The sequence below is a fragment of the Phyllostomus discolor genome, chromosome 1 (genome assembly GCF_004126475.2).
Source record: "Phyllostomus discolor isolate MPI-MPIP mPhyDis1 chromosome 1, mPhyDis1.pri.v3, whole genome shotgun sequence".
Classification (NCBI taxonomy): Eukaryota; Metazoa; Chordata; class Mammalia; order Chiroptera; family Phyllostomidae; genus Phyllostomus; species Phyllostomus discolor.
Window position 1 is genome coordinate 2944900 of NC_040903.2, and position 21326 is coordinate 2966225.

At 65.7% G+C, this 21326-nt stretch overlaps 2 protein-coding genes across 3 annotated transcripts in view; one reads left to right on the plus strand and one right to left on the minus strand.

The window, feature by feature from the left end:
• PPP2R2C (protein phosphatase 2 regulatory subunit Bgamma) overlaps positions 1-21326 on the plus strand; it is a 76084-nt gene that overhangs the window by 50701 nt on the left and 4057 nt on the right. For both annotated transcript variants that reach the window (XM_028507130.2, XM_036018642.1), the window contains exons 6-8: positions 8130-8294; positions 15939-16108; positions 18351-18442. In XM_028507130.2, coding sequence (XP_028362931.1) covers positions 8130-8294; positions 15939-16108; positions 18351-18442 — 427 coding nt within the window. The remainder of the gene's footprint in view (positions 1-8129; positions 8295-15938; positions 16109-18350; positions 18443-21326) is intronic.
• The window catches only part of WFS1 (wolframin ER transmembrane glycoprotein), a 31154-nt gene continuing 30204 nt past the window's right edge, over positions 20377-21326 (minus strand). Inside the window, exon 10 of the mRNA XM_028507156.2 lies at positions 20377-20388. The gene's annotated coding sequence lies outside the window, so the exon portion shown is untranslated. The remainder of the gene's footprint in view (positions 20389-21326) is intronic.

The window sequence follows — 21326 nt, forward strand, 5'->3', positions numbered from 1 at the left end:
GACCACCTCCCCCCATTCTGGCAAAACGCTCGAGATGAGGAACCCAGTCCTCGCCCTACCTGTATCCCACATGCAACGCAGGGACCAGCACATAGTAGGCACTCATGAGCGGTGGTAGACGGTGACTCGGGCGGGGAGGCCCACAGTTCCCAGCTGGTCCTGGGACACGCACACCGCCCTGTGGCAGGGGGCTGTGGGGCGCTCAGGTCCCAGACACCGCAGAGCAGCGTCTGCATGCCAGGCCTGGGAGACCCGGGCTCCGATTTGCCACTTAACTTCTTGGACGGATGGGACCTGGACCGAGCCCTGATTGGGAGGGGGGCCCGTGGGGGGCAGAGGAACTAGTCCCGTAAGGGCGGGCAGGAATGGGGCCCCGGCGGGGGGGCTGGCATTATTTCCCCCTTAAACAACAGAATTCCTGCCTCTTCTCGGATTGTTCCTTTGCTCCCGTGTCACCTTCACGCCTCTCTAAGAAGCCCTCCTGCCCTCGAGTGCCGGCATCCTGAGGCCATTGGGCGCCGCCGGGCGATTTCTCCTGCGTCCAGTGCCTCTCGAAGGCAGCGTGCGGCGCAGGCAGCCCTGGCGGACGGACCTCTGCTCTGCGTTTAGCTCCGGAGAGCCGCGAAGACGGTCCCACTGGTTCTCCTCGTCCCCGAGCAAGTTCTCACGGCGAACGCTGGCATCCCACCAGCCCTTGGTCTGGAACAAATGTCCGGTTCCCGTCCGCAGAGCGGCCCCGGAGAGGGGCTGGGGGAGGAGGCAGCGGTCTGGGGTCCGAACCTCGTCAGCTTACAGCAGCTTGCGGCCTGGGCTTGTCCCTGAAGCCAGGGACGGAGGAGGGGACCGCCCAAGGCCCCCCCCAACCCGCCCCCACCTGCCAGGCTCCCTGCTGCCCGGAAAACCGAAAGCAGGTTGGCCGGCTTCTGTCCCTCACAAGTGTCCCTGACAGTTGTCAACCTTTCTAAGCCTCCCGGTTCTGGTGCATTCCGTGGGGCCTGCCACTCTGGTGCCGGGGCCGGGCGGGTGGAGTGCCAGACCCGTGAGCACTGTGGGCCCCCCACACCGGCCGCGTCTGTTCCTGCTGCCCCAGCGCCACTGCGCAGCGGAGGGCACGGGGTGCCTCTGCTCAGGAGGGCCCGAGTCCGAATCCCCCACACCAGTTTTCCAGTTGGAAAACCTGTGGTGAACCCGGGACCAGCACGCGGCGGCGGCTGTGGGGCCTTGGCTGGACCAGGCGCGTGAGCTTCCTCCGGGGCTGGTGGGGCGCTGGGCACTGTCCACGGTGCTGCTGCGTTGGCAGCCGCCACTGGGTGGTTGTCCCCCTCGCCACCTCCACCCCACCTGCGCCTCCGGCTGAGTGCGGGCACTCCCCCTTCGGGGCCAGACGGAGCTCTAGGCACCGTGCGCACATTAACCCAGCTCCTCCTCTCGGCCACACTGTGGAGTTGGTATCGAGACCATGCCCCCTTTACAGGAGGAAACTAAGCCACAGAGAGGGTAGGGGACCTACTGGGAGCCACCCCCCAGCGGGGCATGGCAGAGCCCGGGAGCAGAGCCCAGGAGTCCTGTGGAGGTGGTGCTGCCCCCCTCCCTCCCCCCCGCCCCGCTCCTGGGAGACGAGCTCTGAGGGGGGCAGGCACCTGCCATGCCCTCCCCTCGTCCCGGGCACGCGGGCTGCCCACCCAGCCTTGTCCGTGGCATAATATTTCCTGGCCCTTGTTTCAGACCCCGAGGGGAAGCAGGTGCTTTCCACGCCGTGACAGTGCAGGCTGGGGACTGTGCGTCACGCAGGCGGCCGGATGCGTGAGCTCCGGCAGGTGTGTGTCTCCATTTCTCTAACCTGGGGACGTGCCGCTCTGTGGTGCTCTGACCCTTCCCACAGGCCTCCGTGGCATTGCTGGGACACGCTCCTGGTGGAGACCCCGTGGACCCCCGGCCACAGCCCTGCTCCCTTCCGCCGCCTCCCCCTCAGGGCTCTGGCCTCTCGCACCTCCTCAGCCTTGCGTGTCCCCCCCGACCCCGGCCCCCCGCCCAGATTACTCCTGCTCACTCTCAGGCCTTTGCCTCCGAGGACCCTCCCTGACTCTCCGGCCCACCGCAGGGCCTCCTTACAAACCCCGTCACGTGCTCCTGGAATGCCCCCCCCACCACAGTGCCAACCGTGTGGCTGGTACCTGGCGGCGCTCCTGGGCAAGGAGCCGGGAAGTCGGGGTGGTGCCCCGGCTCGCCCCTCTCGGAGCCAGGAGACGGCAGCCATCTGGGGGTGAGTGCCCGCTCTCGTCCTCCACCCGGGCTTCTCCTCGCGCTTGCAGAAACCCGGGCGGGCCCTGCCGCTTCTGCAGCCTGCTTGTGTCCCCGTTTATTCGGAGGAAGAGAAAGGCTCTGAATCTGATGTCGTTAGCTGTTGCTGAAAGTGCTGACCCTGTGCTGGGGCCTTCGACGTAGGCCGTCGCGTTAAACCCTTACGGCGGCCCCGCAAGGCAGACACGACCAGCCCATTCCACAGATGAGGAGAGCGAGGCACAGAGAGCTGAGAAGGATTCTGTAAGCCCCCTGGCCGTTACCCGGTGGGTTTGGGGGCTCAAGCCCCGGTCTCCGTGCTCCCGAGAACTCAGTACTTGCTTTCCTGTCTGAGCTCTTGGGGGTCACATGACCCGGCTTGCGGTGGGGACGTGTAGGCTGGCTCACCGCCCAGAGAAAACACTCGAGGGCTCCCGTGGGCTGAAAGGCCCCGCCCCCACGGTCCCGCCCCCAGCAATCTGGGCCCTTCTTCCTGAGCACCTGGCGCTGTGGAGGTCAAGGTTCTGAGCAGAGATGGGAAGGGGCTGACATGGGCCGAATTGTGACCCCCTCCAGCCCCCGCAAAGCAGTGGGCTGAAGTCCTCAGCCCAGGACACCAGAAGGTGACGGTGTGGGGATGCAGTCTTTAAAGTGGTCGTTACAAAGACGTGAGGTCGTCGGGTGGGCCCCGAGCCAGTGCGACTGGCGTCCTGGTGAGAAGAGGTTTGGTCACAACACAGAGGGACACCGGGGACCCACGTGCGGAGGAAGGACCATGGGAGGACACAGCAAGCAGGCGGCCGTGTGCAGGCCCAGGAGAGGGGCCTCCAAGACCCCAGCTCTGTGGGCACCTTGACCTTGGCCTTCCCTTATCCGGAGCTGAGAGAGCAGCGTGCTGCCCCTGGAGCCCACGGCTGTGGCGTCCAGCCGCCCACAGCAGCCCGTGAAGCTCACGCAGCCGTAAGGGTGTCAGGAAGCCTCCGATCCGTCCGACCTGGTTCGGCCCACGTGGGCCCAGCCGCTGCTGCAGCCAGGTCATCTTTCGGGGAACGTTTGCTGGAAAGAAAGCCACGTGGCTGGCTGTGCCCCAGCGAGACCGCCCCCGTGTGGGGGAGGGAGGCTGCCAGGCGCTTGCACAGCCGGCATCCCCGGGGGCCCGCGTGGGAGGCCCCTCGTGGCCCTGGCTCCAGCCTCACGCCTCTGCAGGCCTGTCGCCATGGCAACAGCCCCTCCCATCCCGAGAGTGTGCTCCTGCCAGGACAGCGGGGCGAAGCCGGCCTTGCTCCGTTAAATCGATGGAGCCCAAGGCCACGCCGCTCTCATCCCTGAGCCCCCCGCCCACTCTCAGCGTCCACCTCGCAGAGGACACGACCTGGTCCAGCGAGCCCCGCAGCGGCATCCTGGGGGGAGCTGCACGCTGGGGAGACGCCAGCACTCCGGGACAGAGGGGCAGGGGGAGGGGCGGGGGAGGGCCAGGGGCCGGAAGGGGGGAAGCCGGGTTCTGCCTCCGCTCTGCCACCTGCGTGTGCAGCGCTGGGCGCGTCCTCCCTGGGTGGGCGTGGGGGCCCCTTCCTGTGGTGCCTCGCTCCGCAGCTCCTAGGGGGGCTGCCCGTGGCTCCAAGCTCAGGCCGGCGCCGCGCCGCAGGGCGACCCGCTGAGGAGGCGTCCCCGTGAAGCCCGTCGCGACGCCCCTCACCGCCCGTGCGTGCGCTTCCTGGGGTGTGCGGGCTGCTGCCCCCCGCCCCGCCTCACGTGAGCTCCTCGCGGCACGCACTGGCCATGCTTGCCCACTTCCCGTGCCCGACCCACTCTGTGGCCAGTAGCAGAGACCGGCCCAGTGGGCGCATGGTGGCCTCCTGTGCCTCTCGCAGGCGAGGGGGGCCGAGGCTCGCGGAGGTGCGGCCCAGAGGCCTCCCCGCCGACACGTCATGGCCCGCCGTCTGGGATCCGCACGTCTGGGGGACCGAGGGCCGGCGACGCTGCACGGTGCTGGGGGGAGCCCCGTGGCTGCCGGGCGTCCCTCGCTGCCCTTGGCAGTGGGAGATGACAGAGTGTCTATAAAAATCTCTGCGAACCTGCTGACTGTGCAGAAGGCCCGCCTGCATCCCGTCCGGTCCTGTCCCTGTGTCCTTGGCAGGAAGAGTTGCAGACTTCCCTCCGGGGCGGGCAGGCCCCTGATTTTGAGCTCTGCTGCGTCCCCCAGGTGTGGCCTGAACTAGGGTCAGGTGATCAGGACTGTCTTGTAGGCCCAGCCAGGTGTTCGAGTTCTCTTGGGGACAGGGCGGAGGCCACCACGCGGGGCGGTGGGAGCCTCACCCCTGCTTCTGGGGGCTCCCTCTGGCCAAGTGAGATGGAGGGCAGCCAGAGGCAGGGACCTTCCAGCACAAGGGGCCCCTGGACTCGGAGGCCCTCGGATGTGGCAAAGCGGGGAGAGGGAAGAAGGGTGGGAAGCCCCCTGATCCCTGGCCTGGCGGCCCAGGGCCGGGGGAGCGGCACGGGGTGCCGGTGAAGGCAGCGGTCTAGGGCGGGCGGAGAGACACGCGTCCCGGGGCCAGCTTCGCGCCCACTCGGGGTTCCCCTGCCTGCGGGCAGCGGCCCGGGGTCTGAGTTTCCCGGGGCCACCGTGACAAATTTCCACAAACGAGGGGGCTTAAAACCCCAGACATGTGCTCCCGTCCTGGAGGCTGGACGTTGGAAAGGAAGGCGCGGGCCGGGCGGGGCTCCCCCTGGAGGCTCTGGGGCGCGGCTTCCGGCCTCTCCCAGCTCCTGGGGGGCCCAGGCCCCACCCCCGCCCCTGTGGTCTCGTCTTGTCATTTAGGCACCCCCAAACCCAGATGATCTCATCTCGGGGTCCTCAATTACATCAGCGGAATTGCTCTTTCTAGATGAAGCCGCATTCCACGTCTCTGACGGCTGGGGGGTGGGCGTGGACCGATGTGTGGGGGGCGTCACTCCACGCCCTGCGCGGCAGAACGGCACCTCGTGCTCTGTGGAGGGCTGCGGGCCTGGCCTGGGCTTCCCTCCCCTCCCCCCCCCCCCCCCCCCCCGGTGTGACCCATTCCTCGGTGCCCCCGCCTGTGTCTGCCCAGCTTTCCTCGCAGGCACAGTCACTCCTGGCTGCCCTCGAGAGACTGGAAGTTGAGCAGAGCCCGTGAGACAGAGTGCAAGGAGATGGGAAGACAGGGCGGGAATAATTCCTCCGGCTTTCCCAGGGGCGGGGCTTGTAAACGAGTCTAATCGCTGTGGTCCCCGAGGGCGGCTGGTCCCGCCCGGAACCTTGCAGAGCCTCGTCTGCAGGTGCCTTCGGGAGGCTGGCCACGGAAGGTGGGGGGGCACCGGGGTGTTGACCAGGAAATGGAAGGGCGCTCCGGGGCGCTGCCCACGCCTCGTGGTGCAAGTGAGGGACATGGAGGCTCCCGGGACGGAAATGACTGGGCGAGTGGCACAGAACCTTCCAAAGACAGCCGAGATCCGAGGCCCAGGCCACAGCCCAAGGTCACTGCCGAGGTCAGAGCCGCTGCTCACGGTCACCGTGGGACCAAGCGTGTCAGGGCTCACCAGCATGTGGCCACATGGGTGTGAGTCCGGGCGGGGTGTTTGCGGTGTCTGTCTGGGGCGCCCTCGTCACGCTACCTACGGAGTCTTCTTCCGCACCTGCCCCCCTTGTCAGGGGTCCGCCTTCAGGGCCCTGCTTTGCGGAGGGGTGAGGGGCTCCACGGGGACAGCCCCACCCAGTAGCGACTGCCTCTCCCACACCCGAGGCACGGGGGTTGGTGACACCGCAGGCACTGCCGGGTCCTTGGTGAGCGGAGGCAGGGGTCTCGGAGGGGCCGTCCCGGGACCAGGCGACCGTGGCCCCGGGGAGGTGTCCTCGTGCTGCCCGGGGTGCTGGGCCTGGCTCTGGGCCACGACATGCAGAGACAGACGTTGACCGTGACTGTGGCTCCTGTGCCTCCCTCCGCCAGGGTCGTGCGGAAACGAACCCTCTGTGTTTCACAGCTGCCGTTCCCCAGCCCCCTCTGTCCCCAGAGCCCCTTTTTGGAAACAGCAAGCGAGGGTCCCTGACGCCCGGGCCGGGAGAACCTCGGTCCCGGGCTGCCGGGGGGCTGCCGGGGGGCTGCGAGGCCGAGGGCGGTGGCCTCGGCTCTTGTTCCCAGTCAACCTTCAGCTTCCTCGTTTTCCGAGATTTCCTCTCTGCTCCCTGTGGCACCAGAAAGCCACGGTTTCCAGGGAAACCGTTTCAGGCACTGGTGACGCAGCTCCCTGTCCACTCCTCACGTTCGTGTGCGACTCCACGTTTCTGGTTAACGGCGCGCTTCTAGGAAGCCAGACCTGAGCGTGAGCACAGAGACCCCCTCCTGCGTCTGACCGCACGGCTCAACGGCGTTTCTGGTGTTTTGTGAACTCTCCACTTACGGGCATTGACAGGAAATGCCCCTGTCTCTTGGGAGAGGCAGCAGCCTGGGCTGGGCGGGGCGGAGGAGGGGCTGGCGGGAGCCATCTCAGAGCTCCCACTGGTGTTCCCGTGGGGCCAGTGATGGCAGCAGCGGACACTCTGAGACATGCCAGGCAGTGGTTCAAGGCCCTGCCTCTTCTAACCTTCACGGCAAACCTGAGGTTAGTTAGGGCTGTGAACCCATTTTACAGATGAGGAAACTGAGGCTGGAGAACTGGGGAAGTCACCCTCGATCACGCAGCCAGGAGCTGGCTGAGCTGGGATTCGAACTCCAGACTGTGACTCCGGGGCCATGTGCACGTGCGGAGGGAAGAGGGGGTGCATTCAGAGGGAGCAGGCTGTGCAGAGCCCCAGGCAGGGCTGGGAAGAGCAGAGGCCAAGGGCGTCGTCATTCCTGGGTGTCGGGGAGGGCGAGGCCAGTAGGGCAAGTCGGCCAGTAGGATCTAAGTCGAAAACGCAGATAAAGAGGCAGGTGCGTCCCCAGCCTGGAATGCCACACCAAGGGTTCCGACTGGCTGTCACAGCAGCCGGGAGAGGACACGACGGCAGCCTGGCCGCTCACTGGGCCACCCGGACAGGCTGCTTGCCCTCCCTGGGCACCCGTGTGCCCGTCAGGCGTGCTGCCCTGGCAGGCAGCAATGTTCTTGGTCCTAAGCAGGAGGTGGGCTCAACGGCGCCCACATCCAGGGGGCATGGCTTCAGGTGCAGCCTGATCCAGGATTCAGAAGGCATCGCCAGAGCTTTCTCTGCCCTTCATCTTCAGGGCTGTCTGCTCACCGCAGGCTCCTGGGTTTCCCTTTGTCACGGCAGCAGATGCGAGCCCCCCGTCCTACCCCCCCCTCCTCACTGCCCAGCAGAGAGGACGGAGCAGCCCCCCACAGTCCCAGTACCCCAGGTCCTGGGGCCCCTCCACGGCCACAGCCCACACCGTGTGCAGAAGGAGGGGAGTGGTGTGGGGTGGGAGGGGAGCCCCAGCTGCCTCACACGCACCCAGGCACAGTTCGCCGGGTGTCGGCACGCAGTAGGCACCCCACTGGCACCCCTGGCTGCCTGCTGGGCTACTGACGGGGAAGGTGCGTGGAGTGGGGAGGCCTCCGGGGTCACCCTGCCGGGGGGGGGGCTGGGCAGCAGGTGGGCACTGGCTGCAGAGAGGGTCCGGTCCAGAGGGAGGTGGCACGTCCAGCCTTCGGGGGAGCGCGGAGGGGCGCCCAGCAGGGGCAGCCAGCAGGCGGTTCAGTGTGCGGGCCGGCGGCCTGGGGACCCTCTGGGGCGGGCGTTTGTCCTGGAGCCCGGGGGGATGGGGAGGATCTAAGGGTCCTCCTCGGCTGGACGGGTCTGTCAGGGAGAGGGGTGGGGGGGCCCCAGCGGCCGGGCGCCTTCCTTGACCGGGCAGACATCGTGGACATCAAGCCGGCCAACATGGAGGACCTGACGGAGGTCATCACCGCGTCCGAGTTCCACCCGCACCACTGCAACCTCTTCGTCTACAGCAGCAGCAAGGGCTCGCTGCGCCTGTGCGACATGCGGGCCGCCGCCCTGTGCGACAAGCACTCCAAGCGTAAGTGCCCCCCCCCATCACCCCTGCCGGGCGTGGTTCCAGAGAGCGAGAGAGACCGTGAGACCATGCAGGGGGGGCTGCGGGCAGAGCAAGGGTGTGTCGTGTGAGATGGGCACCTGAAGGGGAGAAGTGACCTCAGAGGGTCCGCGTGGAGCGGGGGGCAGGGGGGGCAGCACCTGGGGCAGCCCCTGCAGACGGTCATGGAGAAGACATGGGGGGAGGACACCAGGGTGGGGCGGCAGAGGCCGGAGGCGGCCCCCTGTGGGGTGTCCTTTGAGGGTGGTGACGGCGGGCTTTGCCGAGTGGCGTGTGGACCCGGTGACTCCACGGTCTGTGTCATGGGGGGCAGGCGGGCCCTTTGCTGGGACAGGCACGGGTGGGGGTGGGGGTGGGGCAGAGGGGGTGGGCAGGTTTGCTTGCTGGCGCGGTAGGTGTGGCAGCCTCTGCACCGGGCTCCAAGCAGGGCCGAGAAGACAGCTGGTGTCTGGAGTGGGGGCGGGGTCCGGCAGGGGGTGCCGGCGTGGGGGTTTTCTGGGATCCGTTGGACGGGAAGCCCAGGCGCCACCTACGGTGCCCGTGGTGTGAGTGTGCGCTTGACCCCGCATGTGGGACCCCGTCCACATCCCAGCACCGCCCTGGCAGGTGAGCGCAGACCCCAACACCGCAGGCTCTTCCCCCTGCAGTCCTGCAGCTCAGAGTGCGGGTGGGTCTCACCAGACCGGGAGCAAGGTGCGGGCAGGGCTGGCTCCTTTCTGGAAGCTCCGGGCGGGGGGGGGGATCCCTGCACTCACTTTCCCCCAGCTTCGAGGGGCTGCCTTCATTTCTTGGCTCGGGGCCCCTTCCCCCACCTTCCAAGCCAGCCGCCTCACACCGGCTGACACCGAGGCCTCCCCATCACCTCTGAGGGCCTTGAGGTGACACTGGGCACGCACCTGGGCAGCCCAGGAACCCCCACCTCGGGGCCAGCCAGCCGTCAGCCTCAGGTCCCCCTTGGCCGTGAGTGCAACACGCGCTCGGGCCTGTGATGAGGACGCAGACAGCCTCGCGCAGGCACGCGGGGCCTGCCTGGCCCACACACCCGGGAACAGGGAAAACACTGGGAGGAAATACGCCCGAGTGAGGGTACCCGAGTGAGGGTGCGGCTGTCACTCCCCTCCCGACCTGCGCCTGTCTCTGCACTTGCACCCTCGCGTGGATTTTGGTGTCGAGTCGGGGCCCCGTGAGTGCAGACAGGGCCGTGCTCAGACGGGTGCGGGTGGACGGTTCTGCGTGCCCCGCCGTGTCTCATGGACATGTCTCAGCGACGGTCTCCGGTGGGCTGGAGGGGGACGTGTGAGCTCCCCCGCCCCACCCCAGGGCCTTTGTAGCTTCGTGGTCCGGTTTCCCAGGGGGTCTGAGCAGGCTGAGCAGCCACCCCCAGGACAGCCATGCCTGTGCCTTTCCCAGGCAGGGGCGCACCCCAGCCTGGCCTCCCGGCACGTTTACCGTCCCAGACCAGGTGCCGGGCGAGCTGCGTGGGAACCGGCCCAGACTCACGTGCGAGGGCTATAGCCTCACTTTCGGTAACCCACCTTCCCTGCACCCCGACCCCAGGGCTGCCGTGAGCATTAACTTCAGGGCCGGGGCCGGGGCGTGGGTCACCCCTGTGGCTCCGGAAGGCTTCGCCAAGGCCAAGGTTTGGAGGGAAGGGCGCTGTGACTGCTGGCCACCGTGGGCTGTCGCTGTGGGTGATGTCTCGGGGGCCAGGGCTCTTGTGGAGAAATTTTGCCTAAACGTTAGAGGTGAAGTTGATCTTTGCCTTTCCTCCACTCTCTCCGCACAATTTTTTTTAAAGATTTTATTTACTTATCTTTAGAGAAGGAAGGGAGGAAGAAAGAGAGAGAGAGAGAGAGAAACATCAATGTGCGGTTGCTGGGGGCCATGGCCTGCAACCCAGGCATGTGCCCTGACTGGGAATCGAACCTGCGATGCTTTGGTTCGCAGCCCGCGCTCAATCCACTGAGCTACGCCAGCCAGGGCTCTGCACAGTTTTGTTAAGGTTCTTCTACTCCTGTGAAACGAGCTGAGCCTGCGTTTCCCTTTTATCCCGAAACAGTTAGTGCAATAAGGGAAGTCTCGGTAACACTCAGTGTCAGTCTTCTAATGATTGGTTTGCCCAGGTCGTCTGTCGGAGTTCATGGCGTATTTTAAAATTTTCTACGTTTTTCCCACTCTCCAACTCGACCTCCCGGGCGGAAACCCCTGAGAGGCTGTGGCCCGGCGCTCCCCAGCCTGTGGCCGCCCTCGCAGCTCCCGGTTCAAGCGGGGAGGCGCCGCCCTGTCGGTCCTGGGTCGACTTCGCCCGGACTGCGTTAGCCCGTAGTTCTCGGGCAGCCGCCGACTGCCCCGGGGCGGGGGGTGGTGGGGTTTGGAACCCACGTGATTGGTATCTGAGCTAGATCTTTTTTTTTAAGATTATTTATTTTTAGAGAGGGGAGGGAGGAAGAAAGAGAGAGAGAGAAACATCAATGTGCAGTTGCTGGGGGTCATGGCCTGCAACCCAGGCATGTGCCCTGACTGGGAATCGAACCTGTGATGCTTTGGTTCGCAGCCCGCGCTCAATCCACTGAGCTACGCCAGCCAGGTGAGCTAGATCTTTTGCTTTAAAGAGACCTGGAGATGAGAGCTTCCTTTATGTCTCCCGTCCACTCACCCAGCTCCTGCTCCCAGCTTGGGGACTGGCTTGGACTGGGACACTCCGAGATGGATGCTCACGGCGTCACCTCCCCAGCAGGTGACACAGTGGTGGCTGCACCCCGTGTGAAGGGTGTCCCGTGTCACAGGTGGGTGTTCGTGCTGCCATTGGGCAGATGAGGAAACCGAGGCCCCGAGAAGACCGGCAGCCCCCTGGGGCCCCCACCGGGGCAGAGCTGGGGTGCCCGGCCGCCGTGGCTGCAGCCCACCGTTTCCCGTCTTTCCCCAAAGCAGTAGCGATCAAGGTCTTTTGTCTGCTCGTCATCATGACAGCGTAACCATGGAAACGACGGTACAGGAGTCCTCCAAATAGACAGTTATTTCTGCTTTTAACAGCGCTGTGTCTGCCCAAGGACGGGCTGTGCCGGAGCACGGAGATTTCTTAGGAGAGGCGATAATGACCATCGCCGCCCCTGCCGGGACCCCTGCCGCGGGCCGCCCTGTGCTGGGCGAGATGACCGCCGTGGCCAGCGCGAGGTGGGGGCTTGCCATGCGCCCCGGCACTGCGCTGCGCTGGTGACTCGTCAAGTCCTCGGAGCCAGCCCGTGTCGGAGGGAGCCTGCCGCTCACTCCGCAGACTGGGTGTGCGCGCTTCCTGCGGCTGCTGCAACACATTGCCGCACGGTCGGTGGCTCTCACGACACCAGCGGGTGCTTCTGCAGCCCTGGAGCTCAGAACCCAGGCGCTGATAGGGCCGCCTTCCTTCTAGAAGCGTCAGGGGAGAATCTTCTAGGGGCTGCCTGCAGCCCTCCTCCGTCTTCAAAGTGTGGCACCCCCACCTTCGCCTCCAGCACCCGTCTCCTCCCTGGCCCTGACCTTCCTGTCCCCTCTCAGGGCCCCCGTGGTCACAGCAGCCCCTGGAGGGACCGGGACAGTCTCCGCCGCTCGGGACCCTCCATCATGTCCGCAGATTCGTTTTCCACGTGGGGCGATGCACGCTGGGTTCCAAGGACGAGGATGTGCGTGTCCTGGGGGGCCGCTGTAGTTGACCACAGGGAGGCACAGAGAGGTTGAGACGTTTCCCCGAGGCCACACAGCCGGGCCGGGCCGGGCCAGGAGAGAGACTGCGGTGGTCTCTGCCTGCCAGTCTGTGTGCTTCCTCCCCTCCTCGTCAGGCCTTGAGAACCGGGGACTCTCGGGGGCACTGTGGGTGAGCCCGGGCTGCTGAACGGGGCCAGGTGGGGGGCTCACAGGCCTCAGCCCGGTCGGGGGTCTGGAGTGGAAAGACCGGACCCAGCCCCGCGCTGCTGGGGAGGCTCCAGACCCCCGGGCGCAGAGCAGGGTCCCCCAGCAGAGGGGACGGCTGGTGGGCAGGCTCTGCGGCCGGGTGCCGAGGCCCTGGGCGGGAGCACAGCAGGGGCGAGGTGGGAGGCGGGGCCCGAGGGGCGGGCCTGTGGCCAGAGGCGGGGCCACGCCGGGAGGGCGGGGGTGACCTGGCCCGGCTGTGTGAGAACAGGGTCCCCCGGCCGCCCTGTGGGGGTGGTCCTCTGTGCGGTGGGGTGCAGGTGGGGGCCAGCAGGGAGGTCACGGGTTCCGTCCCCTGGGAGGTCTGGTCCTGCGTGCAGTGGCAGGAGCAGGTGGGGACGTTGCAGGCTCCGGGCCGAGGGGAGGTTGGTGCCCGCCCCGGCCGTCACCTGTGATCCCTCGGACGCTCAGGTGCTCCGGAGCCTCGCCTGGGCTCCCCAGGGCCCCTTCGCTCTACTCTGGCCACGGGGGTGGGGGTGCTGCTCACCCGTCCCCTGTGCGTGGCAGTATGACACTGGGAGACACCCAGAGAAGAGGTCACGGGTGTCAGGGAACCCGCGAGGGCCAAGAGGGCCTTAGTTACGCAAAATCATGAAAGAGAGGCAGGACGGGGGTTTCTGCTGACTGGGAGGCGTCAGAGTTCACAATGACGGGGGCGGGGCAGGGGGGTGGCGCTGAGCCCCTCACGAGGGACAGGGGCTCCGGGAGGGTTCCCTGGACTCTCTGCAGCAGTAATCACTGGGGAATGTCCTCAGTGGTCCTGTCCATTAGAGGGAAGACCCCCGTGTCTTTTCTTAATGCCCCGGGAGGCGCACCGTGGTGTGAGGGGAGGGTGGGCGGGGCCTGACGCAGGAGGGGGCTCGGCAGACTCTGTTGTCAGTTGATTGAACAATCCTGCCAATAATTTCGTAGGAATGTTTGAAAAGAAAAACAAGAACTTTTGGTTCGGGCTTGTTAAAATCCCTTCCCATTCATCTTTTTCTGCTCTGATCCTTCCGTGTTTAAACACCCATCACACACACGCCCAGTGCGGCCGGAACGGAGGCCACAGAGGGCCGTCCGGGGTCTGTTTCCAACTATTGATCAGGTCTTCCCATTGGCCTTTCGCCTGCGCGGCGTCCTGACCCTCGGAGCCGCAGAAGGTATAGTCGTGGCCCTGTGACACCCTGTGTGGGTGCACCCACGGCTGTGACCCGGCCCCCACCCACCCTAACCCCACCAGGGTGGAGGGGCGGGGTGAGCCGGACCAGCCCGAGTAGCTTTGGTGGGGGCTGGCCAGCGAAAGCCACTGAAGAGGGTGAGGGGGTACAGAGGATCCCCTCACAGTCGGGGTGCAAGAGGCAGACCCGGCTTTGTGCTTCTGTAACCCACCTGCTGTTCTGACCCTGAGCGGCGGGCGTGCACCAACCGGGGGCCCCTGCTGGGAGTTTGGGGTCCCTCTTCTCTCCGGCGCCCTGCCCACTTCCTTCCCAACATCAGGTCACTCTCACTGTCCATTTTATTGAAGTAAGAAGTAGTCCGGTATTGATTTTTTTCCCTTTACTCCGGGCTCCTGGGAGGAAAGGGACACGCCACTGATCCCTTTGGGGCTCAGCGAAGAAAAGCTACGGGTGTCTGGGCCCGCAGCAGTCAACAGAGGGGGCAGCGTGGTCATTACTGCCACCCGGGCACCAACCGTGGTTTCGTGAGATGGCCGGTCAGAGTTCGGAGGTTTTAGGGGGCGACGGTGACCCGCCCACCAGCAGGCCTCCGGAGGGGAGTCCCAGAGAAGCCCGCAGCTCCCTGGGCCCCCCTCCCTCCACGCCCTTCCGTGGCTCCCTGCTGCCTGCGGGATGGCCTCCTGCCCCCGGCTCCCTGGGCCTCGCCCACTCCTTTCTCCGTCTCCCCGGCCTTCGGCTTGTCCCTGTCTCAGGACCTTTGCACGGGCCCCTCGCCTGCCCGGAGGGCTCCCCCGCTCACCTCACTGGGACCTCTGTTCGCTCACTCAGCCTGTCCGCAGAGGCCTGCTCGTCCACTCCTACAGCCCCGCCCCCGTCCCCTCTCCCTCTGGGCTCCGCCTCCCAGCGCCGTCACTGCCAGACGGAACAGCCCGTCCCTGGGCATTATCGTGCGTCTCTGCGAGGAGCGTGTGGGCTGCGGGAGAGCAGGGGCCTTGGGTCGCTCCCAGCAGCTCCCTGGTCCTGGCACAGGGTGGAGGCCCCGGTGGACGGGGGTGGGGGTGGGGGGGGACTGAGAGAACGAGTGAATGAATGAGTGAGTGAGTGAGTGATTACAGGCGAGCATCTGGTCAGCTCCGAGGGTCCCCAGCCACCCTGCAGAGGGGGGCTGGGTGCGGAGCTGCGTCTCTGGGAAAGGCAGGAACGGCGGGAGTAGCGTGTACTTTGGACAACAGGGAGAACCGAGGGCCGGATGCGGGTTACAGGGCTGGGACAGTCCTGGGAGGCGGGAGGCGGGGACTTGTGACTGGGAGGGCACTCCCATGAGCCTCTGGGGAGGTTTGATCCGCCCCTGGCCTCAGCCTGGAGGCTCAGCACGGGCGGCAAGCAGGGCAGCCATTCCGCCGGCCTCCTCGGGGACAGCTGGACAGGAGGTCAGATGTCTCAGTCCTTCCAGACTGGCTGGTCCGAGGCTGCCCACCCCCTGCTCCATCCCCAGACCCCCCCCCCCACTATCCCAGGCCCACCTGTGGCCAGGGCCTAGGAGTCCAAGCTTTGCCCTGGGGGACTTAGTTCCCACCCTGCTCCAGCCCCAGGACCACTGAGGGGTCTGACTGGCCAGTGGGGGCGCTGGTGAGCAGACGGGCAGGACAGCCAGCCATGGCGGGGAGTTTGGGAGGGCTTGTCCTGCTGCCCCGGGGGAACCAGTGGGCGGGGGACGCTGTGCACTGTGTCCCAGACTGGGACCACCCAGCAGGGACAGCAAGCTGTCCCCGTCAGGGGCCAGGCAGGCAAATCCTGGGGTGATGTGGCTGCTCTATCTAGTACAATAATAAGGGGCAGGTGGTGGGTGGGTGACAAATGGGACTTGAGCTCCCACACGGGGAATCGAGGCTTGACTGCACTGTGGCCCCCAGGGCGGTCAAACAGAAGGCTCCTGCAAGCAGGGCTCAGCCTTGAGCACCCAGCACCCCACGAACAGAGGCCCCAGGGCCAGGCAGAGCCCCAACAAGTGCCCTGCCTCCACCAGAACTCAGTCCAGAAAGTGGAGGAGGTCAAGACGCCTCACTGGCCTGGAGCGCAGTGAGGATCACCACCAGGGGGCAGTAGAGAGCAGCGAGAGCCAGCGCCGCTCGGTTCAAAACCCCGCCTGCACCCTTTCTCCCAGCTCTGAGGCCTCTGGCCAGGCTGTCCGCCATCTGAGCCGCCTCGGCTTCCTCGCCTCCAACATGGGAATAAAAATACTATTTTTTGTCGGGGGTTCTCTGCAAGGAATGCTCGGCGCGGACTCTGGCTCAGCGTCAGTGCTCAGTAAACATTGCTGGTGCTTCCCTCTTTGTAGGATCGTTCGGGGCTGACGCCTGACAGGGATTCAGCCTTAGGTTTGATGAACGACTGAGTGACTGCGCAGCACGCACACAGGCTGGAAGCGGAGTCGCGTGTGGTTCTGAGGCCGTGGGCAGGAGCAGCCAGTGACGACTGTCTTTTTTTTTTTCTTTGGTCTCCGCAGTCTTTGAGGAGCCCGAGGACCCCAGCAACCGCTCCTTCTTCTCGGAAATCATCTCCTCCGTGTCCGACGTGAAGTTCAGCCACAGCGGCCGGTACATGCTCACCCGGGACTATCTCACGGTCAAGGTCTGGGACCTGAACATGGAGGCGAGGCCCATCGAGACCTACCAGGTGGGCAGCGGCGTGGGTGCCCTTGCAGCCCCTCAGCTGGTGGGAGACCCCCGCCGCGCTTTCCTCTGCTGAGAACCCCCACAGGGGGGCTTTCTCATGGGGGGGGCTTTCGGACGCCCATGGCGTAGGCGAAGACACGGAGGCTCAGGAAGGGAGGCCGACGTGGCTGGGCCCAGGGCGGGAGGCCCTGCTCAGCCCGGCCCCTCGGGGAGCTGTGTGCCCTCTGCTCTCGGCCCCTGCCCTGAGGCTGGGCCGGCCTGCGGTCCGGCGCCCAAGGCAGCAGGATGAACATTGGGCTGGGCCCAGGTTATGGGTGCGCATGATTGAGGGGGTGGATGGTGGCATCCCTCCCCGGAGCCAACATCGGGGGTCCGGCCATCAGGGCGGCAGGCTCCACCCTCTCCGGGGAGTGTCCTCAGTGCACGTGGTGGCGAAATGGGAGCGTGCTGTGTGTGCCAGTCCTCGACCCAGGTCCCATGAACCCAGCCTGTGAGGTGGAGCATGGGGCACCTTCCCGAAAAGTCTCTATTATTAATTATTGTTCTGTGATGATTTGCTCAGATATGTTGGGGAGTAGAAAGCAAACTTCAGGAGACTTGAAAGGAATGTGAGACTGCTATAAAGTTGTTTTAAGGCTGTTTCCAGTCATGCCTTTAGCTGGGAAATCAGGGAGGCTTCTTGGAGGAGGTGATGTTTGTGCTGGACCTGGTAGGATGAGTAGGAGGATTTGGTTACGTAGATGTGAATGGGATAACACCCCCTACCCTGAGAAGCCCCAGCCAAACCCTCATGGTGTCACCAAGGTACGCACAGGGTTCCACCTACTTGACATCTGTCACCTCTGCTCCTCACTGTCCCTGGGAAGGGGGTGCCACCAGCCCCATTTTGCAGGCGGGGAAGCTGGGGTTCTGAGCAGCTGGGCTGTGTGGGAGCTGCCTCACAGCTGGGCAGTGGCAGGTTCCTGACCCACATCAGAGTCCTGTACCCCCTTCCTGCCTTCTCTCCCTGGCAGGGCCGGGGGCGGGAAGTGTCGTGGGGGCAGACGGGGCCCGTCCGGAAGGGACACAAGGCTGGGAGGAGCGGACGGGGTGTTCCCAGAAGCCGCATGCCCACGAGGATGTCTGGCATGTTCTGGTCCGCTACCTCCTCCCTGCGATGGCCCCCCCCCCGCCCCCCCGCCTTGGGTCGATTCCCGCAAGGGCCACCACGGCCCCTTGGGACGGCCTCCCCTTCAGCCGTGCGTGCTCACGGGGCTCGGAGGCCCCCGGGAAGTAAGGGCCTGAGGGGTCTGGGGCATGGGGTGCTCCTGGAGGCGGGGCCGGTCTGTGTGAGGGCCCTGGGGCAGGGGCGAGCTTCACGAGGTGAAGGGTCTGGGGGAGCAGGCTGGAGCGGAGTGAGGGAGGGGAGGGAAGAAGAGTCTGAGGTCCGAGAGGTGAGTAGGCACGGCCAGGGGGACCTTGGGGCGATGGGGAGCTTGGAGCACAGGTGCCATAGGACCGCTCTTGCTGCCCGCATGGGGGACTGGGGCCGGGGCTGTGGGCAGAGGCAGGGTGGGCAGGGGGGGTGGCATGTGCAACACCCGAGGGCAGAGGTGTCTGACTCACTGTCCCCGGGGGCCACGCCAGCCTCGAGGCTGCCGAATGTAGTGTCAGGACTGTATGAATGTAACTACCCCTTCACATGGGTCAAGGAGCTCAGCGCTGCCGCTGGGTAGAAACAAGGCTCCGGGCCGGATGAAACAGGGTGGAGGGCCAGATTCGGCCCATGGGCCTCGTGTTTGCCGCCCGTGTGCTAGGGGGTGGGGCTCAGAGCAGGGCTCCCGCCTCTCCCTTTCTCAGTGACAGCTGTCACACTGTGCTCACGTGACCTTCACCCTAGAGGGCATGACCCCGCACCAGCGGTGTCCCATACGTGGTCCCAGAAGAAGCCACGAGGTGTACACTCATCGCTTTAAGGGTGAAGGAACCGAGGCTCAGAGACGAGAAGCCCCGTGTCCAGGGTCACACAGCTGGGGAGGGGCGGGGCCAGGATTCAGTCCCCTTTGTGTCCCCTGTCTGGCCACAGCCCGGGGTGGGCCACGTGCCGGGCTGTGGGCCCTTCCCGACGAGCAGGGCCCGCTGGGGAGGGCCGCCAGACCCGGGGGGCACAGCCCCTCGCTGGTCGGTGAGGCCCTCCCGGTGGCGGGGCCAGGACCGCGGGGGCCCCCCCACTCACCGGCCCCTCCCCTTGCCCCCCCCCCCAGGTGCACGAGTACCTGCGGAGCAAGCTGTGCTCTCTGTACGAGAACGACTGCATCTTCGACAAGTTCGAGTGCGCCTGGAACGGGAGCGACAGGTGACCTCCGACCTCGGGCCGGCGGGCTGCTGGGGGGGGGCAGGGGCGCCCCCAGTGGGGTGACCGTATGTTCAGGAGTGGGGGTCTCCTTCCTGCAGCTGCCGCTGGCACCCTGGGGCCCCCTGGCCGATGGGGCCTCCGGAGCCGGGCTGTGCTCTCTGTCCGAGGGGCCGGGCTTGGGGGTCATGGTGGGGGGTGGGGGTTCTGTTCCTAGTGCTGGCCAAAGGTAAATCCAACTGCATGGGTGCGAGGATTGGGGGTCCCCATGGGTTGGGACCACTGCCCGCCCTTCTTTCACGTTGCCACCAGGGGGCGCGCACGAACAGGCAAAGCCTGGCTCCTCCTTGCTGCGGGGCGCACACCACTTCCTGCTATGGACTTCACACTCTGGCCACCCCCAGCCCTGGTGGGCTCCGCCACCTTGTTACTGTCCCCCCACCCCCCATAACCTGCTCTGCTCCTGCCCCTGGAACCCTGCCCACTCCTGTCACCTCATATGACTCACTCAACTCAGGCGCCTCCTCCAGGAAGGCCTCCGGATCCTCTCCAACTTGCCCCTGAACCTCTTGGGCTTTCCTTTCCTGTCTTGGCATTTATCATATTTCCTCCTTGCCTCTGGTTGCCCCCCCACCAGTTGGGGTCCCCTCTGAGCGGCTCGCCCGGGGCTTAGGAGTGCCTGGTCTGGAAGGCGTGGTCCTGTGTTGCCGTCTCTCCTTCATCCCGATCACCCCCTGCTCCCGGCATGCCCTGTGGACAGGGATCTCGAGATGGATAAGCCCCAGCCTCTGTCACCCCCCCAGCCCAGAGGCTCAGGGGAGGGCAAGTGCTGCCCCCCAGGGCCTCACCCCTGCAGACCCAGCCAACCTGAATCCCATGGGCTCAGCGTGTGCCGTCCCTCTCCTGCCGATGGGACACTTCAGGTCCCCAGAGTGTGGCCACCCAGACTGCCAGTGTCTGCTAACCTCGCCACGGCGCCTAGCCCGCCTTCAGCAAGACTTAGGTGGCAGCCTGGGGTAGAGGAAAGGTTTTGGTCTAATGCCTTGACTTCTGGTCCACACTCCCACATTCTCCAGCCCAGCGTAAGCCCCTGGACCTCCCGAGTCTGCTCACCTGGAAGGTGGCCTTCCAGGACCTCCCTGAGGCTGAGAGCAGGCGCATGAAGCTCCTGGCAAGGCCACGGGTCCGCACTGGCCCTGGGCGGTCCAGTGGTTTGTATGCAGGGGTCTGTTGTCCGCCCTGGTTGCCTACCGAGTCTCCAAGACCCACCTCAAATGCCACCCCCTCTAGGAAGCTCTCCTTGATCTGCCTGGGAGAAAGGGATGTGTGTCAACAAAGCGTCTTCTGGCTGCAGGAGTCAGACAAGCCTAAGCTGGTTCTGAGTAGTTCTGGGCCCCGCTACCCCAGGGCTGTGGCTTGGGGGCCATCTCCTCTGTGTCCCGTCTCCCCTGTGCTCCCCGCTGTGTCTCCTTATACTGTAGCTTCATCATCTCCTGCTGGAGACATCGCCCCCTGCTGGGGGTGATGACCCCAAATGGTGCCCCTCCCTGGTCCTCATAACCCCTACCAGGGCCTCGGAAAAATTCCCATGGAAGGATCTGATTGGCTTTGTTTGGGTCACATGCCCCCTTTCTGACCAGTCAGCATGGACAGCATTAGAACATGTCACAGTTGGCCGGCCAGGGACAGGTGGAGCACTGTGGTCGACAGACCCTCCAGAAGCACAGGGGTGGGGCAGGCCCCTTCCCAGCAGCGGAGAGAGGAGACCTGGGCAGTGGGAGCGGGCAGGCCCCGGACCCCGCATGCAGATGAGGAAAACGAGGCCCACAGAGGGGAGCAACTTGCCCCGGTGCAAGCCAGGGCAGGCACCGCCCTTTGCCCTGTTCGAGGACCCTCTGGGATGGAAGAGCATTTACCAATGCCTGCCGTGGTTTGCTCGGGGCCGGGACCTGGTGTCCCCAGGGGAGAGACCCTCTTCCTGCAGGTGGGGAGGAGGCTCTGTCTCCCCGGGAGCTGTCGCCTGGGCCCTGCCCCTTCACAGAACCAGGATTAGTAACTGTGGGTGCAGCTCACTTGAATGGCCCGACTCTTGCTTCCCCGCAATTATCGGGAGAAGAATGGGTGTTGCGTGAAAGCACCCCCAGGGTGTGCTGTGTTTGCTAAAGAACAAAGGAGGGCTGCCTTTGTGGAGGGACGGGTGTGGCCCCGGGCTCCCAGCCCCCGGCAGGCAGGGCCCAGCCCGCCCCCGGAGCCTTCCCACGCCTCGCTGGTCTCCCACTCCGATGAGTCAGCGTGGCTTCTGGCCACGGGGATTAGAATAAGAGGCACCTGTTGGCATTTAGGAGACGGGGTCTCCAGAGCCCAGCACCCTTCTCAGTGCCTGCCTGCGTTACCCAGCACACCCCACCCGGGGCCGGGGGTCCTCGGCACCCCCCCCCCCCATGTTATAGGTGGAAAAGCAGAGCTGGACGGACCCGAGGGGCACTGGCCAACGCCCAGCACCTGCCCGCACTGACCAGCCTGGGAGCCAGCCTTTGCCTGTCGGGGCCAGTAACTTGGGTGGGGAGAGCAAGCCCTCTGTCCCCGCCTTTACAGGGGGCAGCTACCGGCCTCAGGTCACCCAGCCTCTGGGGCCGCCCTGCCTGGCTCCTGACCCCCGTCTGAGCTCCTGGACCAGCGGGCCTGCTTGAGGACCAGGGCGGCACCCACTCCGGGCGGCTGAGTGCACCCCAGGGCTGCTATGGGGCCCAATGGGCTTGCCAGGGGTCCCCTCTTCTCCACAGGCTCTGGGCATCAGTTGCCTAAGAGGGCGGCCCGGGCTGGGGTGGAGATCACAGGGCGAGAGGTCACAGAGCAGGGCTTGGGGGCCTGGCCCCCCTGGGGGAAG